This window comes from Triticum urartu, chromosome 6 (genome assembly GCF_003073215.2).
Source record: "Triticum urartu cultivar G1812 chromosome 6, Tu2.1, whole genome shotgun sequence".
Classification (NCBI taxonomy): domain Eukaryota; kingdom Viridiplantae; phylum Streptophyta; class Magnoliopsida; order Poales; family Poaceae; genus Triticum; species Triticum urartu.
This window is the reverse complement of record NC_053027.1, coordinates 10,432,677-10,437,832: the sequence shown is the minus strand read 5'-3', so window position 1 is coordinate 10,437,832 and position 5,156 is coordinate 10,432,677. Positions and strand designations below refer to the sequence as shown.

General features: G+C 48.5%; 1 protein-coding gene across 1 annotated transcript; it reads right to left on the bottom strand.

Annotated features, from left to right (window-relative positions):
* Nucleotides 1–324: 324 nt before the first annotated feature.
* Nucleotides 325–2,638, bottom strand: LOC125517309 (indole-2-monooxygenase-like). The gene is made up of 3 exons (XM_048682504.1): nucleotides 2,080–2,638; nucleotides 1,286–1,723; nucleotides 325–1,187 (listed from the first exon to the last, which is right to left on the bottom strand). The coding sequence occupies exons 1-3, from the start codon at nucleotides 2,587–2,589 to the stop codon at nucleotides 561–563; spliced, it is 1,575 nt and encodes a 524-aa protein (XP_048538461.1). The 5' UTR covers nucleotides 2,590–2,638; the 3' UTR covers nucleotides 325–560.
* Between the last annotated feature and the right edge of the window lie 2,518 nt (nucleotides 2,639–5,156).

Below are 5,156 nucleotides of genomic sequence, written 5' to 3'. Positions count from 1 at the left end.
TCTAAGATGTGCACAATATAGCAAATAGAAACTACTGAGCCAGTCCTCAATGTTTTAGACTCCTAAATTTTCCCGTAATTTTATTTCATATTATATTTTTCGTAAAAGAGTAAAGTAAAAAGTAAAAAATAGCAATATGTTTTTGGTCTTTTTCGGCTCTCATTACATGAAGTACGTATAACTCCAAAAATCAAAAACTGTACCCTGCAAGCCACACAATAATGTAAAACAACTCAGCGCTGCTGGGAACTTGGAGAGATTAATTGCTATTAGTGCAACAACAAGCACCTCCAGGTCCATCTCAGCGACGATTGCATGCCAGTGACGGGATCGTGTAAACAACTTTTTCCTCAGCCTTTTCCCACACCGTACCCATTATTTCGATATATCATAGTGCACTCTGAAACCCATATGTTAATGCTTACAACTTTTTTTTGCGAGTGAATGCTTACCACAAAGGCACAATATCTATGCATACAACAATAGTGATTGCAATCTGACAAGTAGGTAATCAAGCATCCATCCAACGGATACTGCAGTCTTTTATAGCATGATCCCAATTAAACTTGTTTTTGAGCAAGTGCTGGGACAAGAATGAGATTTTCCTTGCGACCCATTGTGACGCCGAAGGACTCTGTCATATTGATTTTTACTGTTCCTGCAGGTAGATCCCAGTTGAAGTGGTACATGAGGTTTGCCAACATTATCTCAACAGTGGCCATTCCGAAGTTCATACCTGGGCACACCCTTCGCCCAGTCCCAAAAGGCAAATAATGAAAATTGCTTCCCTTGAAGTCATGAATCATTGTGCTTCCAACATTTTCCATGAAGCGCTCGGGCATGAACTCCTCTGCGCTCTCCCAGTAGGCAGGGTCCCTTGATAGAGCCCACCCATTGATGATCACACGGGTACCAGATGGTATGGTGTATCCCTCTATGTCGCAGTCGGCCGTAGAGAGGTGGGGCAAGAAGAGCGGCACAGGACTGTGTAGCCGGAGAGTCTCTTTTATAACACCCTTGAGGTAGATCATGCCACTTAGATCCTCTTCTGTAACCATTTCCTTCCCCTCTGCTATGCTCCTCACCTCAGCCTGGAGCTTGGTCATCACCTCTGGATTTTGGATTAGCTCAGCCATTGCACAATCCAACACTATGAATGATGTGTCCGTCCCACCTATGAACATGTCCTGCGAAAATAGAGATCACCATTTTTACATGTCAGTATACTAGTTATGTTTAATTTATATGTATCTAAATATGCTGTTATTTAGTATGATATGCATACCACCAACACGGCCTTGACGTTTTCTCTCGTGAGGTTGTACTCTTGTTGAATGGATAGCAACACATCGATGAAATCTGTCTCTCTGTCCTGGTTGATTTCATGGTCCAACATCGTGTTCTTGGCGTGGTCGTCGATGATCTCATCAAGCAAGTCATCCCATTTCTTATTTATTCTCTCCGCCCTAGCACACACCATCCTCCTTACCACGTCCAGCCTTGCCAACTTGGGGAAGTAGTCCTCCAGGTTGAACCCACCTATGAGCTTCGAGCTAGTCTCTACCAGCTCGCGGAACAACTCGTTTCGACCGCCGCCTCTGAAGGACTTGCCCGACACAGCATGGCAAACAATATCAGTGGTGAAGGAGCTAAGCAGCTTACTAAGGTCCACTGCAGTGCTCCTGGCGGCTGCCGTGCGGATCCTCGCCATAGCGTCTTGTACCTGTCGATCATTCAGCCATGGATGAGTGGATGATCAATAGGGATCAACGTATACCATGAATTGCAAATTTTCATACAGAAAAACAAAGTCAACGCTACTTGGAGCTCAGTAACCACTAACCACAACAAGGTTTGTTAGTACTTAGTAGTAGCCTCTCTAGTCTCTAGTCGACAATATATCAACCACGGAGTCAAACTTCTTCTCTATGTTTGACGATTATAATATATTCAAAACTCGTTATTAGTTTGTCTTGAAAAAAAATACTTTCGTGATATAAAAAAAATTCTGTCCATATTAAAAGAAAAATCTTGTTCTTAGTGACATATTGCAGAAACTAGTACTCAGAAACCAATTACCTCGTTTTCACGGGCGAGACGGTAGGAGCCAACTTTCTTGGAACTGAGAAGATGTGTTGCTGTGATCTTTCTAATCTGGCGCCAGTAATCCCCATATGGGGAGAAGCCCATATCAGTTGATCCATAGTAGAGGATGTCAGTCATGGCGGACTGCACCCGGGACGCAAACACATGGTCGTGCGTGCGAAGAACTGCCATGGCTGCACGAGCGGACGACACAACGAGGCTGGGGACGGCGCCAAGGCGTAGAAGCATGACATCGGGGCCATGCTTCTCGGCGAGATTGCGGAGGGAAATGTGGGGCAGTGAGCCGACGAGGTGGAGGTGGCCGATGAGAGGGAGCTTGTAGGGAGGCGATGGGAGTCTGTCGAGCAGCTTGTCTGCTCTCCTTGTGGTTGCCGTGGATGTGGCAAACCGAACGATGAGGAGGAGGAGGACAAGAGGGCATACGATGAGCACAAGGACTTGGGGAGACGCATGCTCATGGAGGCTGTGAAGAACTTGAGCCATGGCTAACTAGCTTGTTTGATGTATTGAGCAAACTTTCTAGTGCGATGGCTTAGTGTTCTATTTCCCTAGTAATTTATAGCCGAAGTGCTACTACTATTTTATAGTATTTCACTATTTCTTGAGAATTCCTAAAGTATCATTTCTGTTGTCCTCTGATGATTTCTCTAGTCGAAATCAGTTTGGAGTTGTTTTTAGCATAGTACAATCAGAGTCGCTCACATACACGAGTATGCACTCATTAATATACGCAAGCACACCTACCCCTATGAGCATCTTAAGAGATTGAGCTGACATATCATTTTGAGATAGACGAAGTGTCACATAGGTAATGTCGTAGTGGACGGGAATATCTCCTCCCACTGAACGGACATCCCCAAAAAGTATGAAATAAATCTAGAAAAACACGAGCACCAATATCAAGTCTAAGGGGCTGTTTGGTTCTAGGCCTAATCATGCCACACTTTGCCATACAATGTTGCCACACTTGCCTAATGTTAGTTCTTCAAAATGAGAGTCACTAGTTGGCAAGTCTAAGAGAATCTTGCCACACTTTTTGAGTGTATGTGATGTGAGACCTTAGTGTGGCGTGCCTAAGGTGTGGCTTGAACCAAACACCCACCCAAGTTGGTCAAACTTGCCTAACCTTAGGTGTGGCAACCTTAGCAAACTTAGTCTCAAACCAAATAGCCCCTAAAACTTACACTCTGGTGGGTTGGAGATATCACTATCCTTCTAACCATGTTTATTAGTCGCAGAGACACGGGGGCTCCCGCGACCCGGGACCTACGCTAGGGTTCCTCCCCGCCGCCGGCGGCCTCCCTCGCCCCCTCCCGTCGGCGCCGGCCGCCTCGCGCGCGCCCCCCTGTCCCCCCTATGCCCCCCTCCCCCGGCCCTCCTGCTGCCCCCCGAGGCGGCGGAGCGCCCCCTGCCCTCCCCCCCGTCTCGGTCCTCCTCCTTCCTCTTCCCCCTTCGCTGCCGCCTGCTGCGGCCTTCAGCGTGTCCGGGTGGCGCCGGCGCCGGCGGACGTCCCTTACCCGCGCGCCGGGAGGGAGAGTCGGGGCTCCCTCCTCCCCGGCGGCGGTGAGGCTCGGCGGCGGCGTACCGCGGGCCTCGGGTGCCCTCGACACGGCGGCGTGGCCGTTGGCTGCGGGGTGGCGCAGTGGGCGGCTGGCCGCCGGCGTCGGCTCGGCCCAGAGCTAGGCCCTTTCGGGCCCCATCTGGGCTGGGGCGGGCCTGCGGTCCGGTGCGCGACGGCGTGGCTCCCTGGTGGTGGGACGTGGGGGCCGTGGCTGCGGTGGTGGTGGCTCCGGCGGCCGACATGCTGCAGCGTGGCTGCAGGGACTGTTGATGACCCACAAGTATAGGGGATCTATCGTAGTCCTTTCGATAAGTAAGAGTGTCGAACCAAACAAGGAGCAGAAGGAAATGATAAGCGGTTTTCAGCAAGGTATTCTCTGCAAGCACTGAAATTATCGGTAACAGATAGTTTTGTGATAAGGTAATTGGTAACGAGTAACAAGTAACAAGTGTAAATAAAGTGCAGCAAGATGGCCCAATCCTTTTTGTAGCAAAGGACAAGCCTGGACAATTTCTTATATAGAGAAAAGCGCTCTCGAGGACACATGAGAATTATCGTCAAGCTAGTTTTCATCACGATCATATGATTCACGTTCGGTACTTTGATAATTTGGTATGTGGGTGGACCGGTGCTTGGGTGCTGTCCTTACTTGGACAAGCATCCCACTTATGATTAACCCCCATTGCAAGCATCCGCAACTACAATAGAAGTGTTAAGGTAAACCTAACCATAGCATAAACCATATGGATCCAAATCAACCCCTTACGAAGCAACGCATAAACTAGGGTTTAAGCTTCTGTCACTCTAGCAACCCATCATCTACTTATTACTTCCCAATGCCTCCCTCTAGTCCCAAACAATGGTGAAGTGTCTTGTAGTCGACGTTCACATGACACCACTGGAGGGATGGCAACATACATCTCATCAAAATATCGAACGAATACCAAATTCACATGACTACTAATAGCGAGACTTCTCCCATGTCCTCAGAAACAAACGTAACTACTCACAAAGCATATTCATGTTCATAATCAGAGGGGTATTAATATGCATAATGGATCTGAACATATGATCTTCCACCAATTAAACCAACTAGAATCAACTACAAGGAGTAATCAACACTACTAGCAACCCACAGGTATCAATCTGAGGTTTGGATACAAAGATTGGATACAAGAGATGAACTAGGGTTTGAGAGGAGATGGTGCTGGTGAAGATGTTGATGGAGATTGACCCCCTTCCGATGAGAGGATCGTTGGTGATGACGATGGTGATGATTCCCCCCTCCCGGAGGGAAGTTTCCCCGGTAGAACAGCTCCGCCGGAGCCCTAGATTGGTTCCGCCAAGGTTCCGCCTCGTGGCGGCGGAGTCTCATCCCGAAAGCTTGCTTATGATTTTTTCCTCGATGAAAGACTCCATATAGCAGAAGATGGGCATCGGAGGGCCACCAGGGGGCCCACGAGGCAGGGGGCACGCCCAGGGGGGTAGG

Excerpts from the sequence above, each read along its gene's own strand:
- LOC125517309 (XM_048682504.1), bottom strand. The coding sequence starts at position 2,589 with ATGGCTCAAGTTCTTCACAGCCTCCATGAGCATGCGTCTCCCCAAGTC. Across the intron at positions 1,724-2,079 it reads GTCTCGCCCGTGAAAACGAG|GTACAAGACGCTATGGCGAG; the intron begins GTAATTGGTTTC and ends AATGATCGACAG. Across the intron at positions 1,188-1,285 it reads ACGTCAAGGCCGTGTTGGTG|GACATGTTCATAGGTGGGAC; the intron begins GTATGCATATCA and ends CTATTTTCGCAG.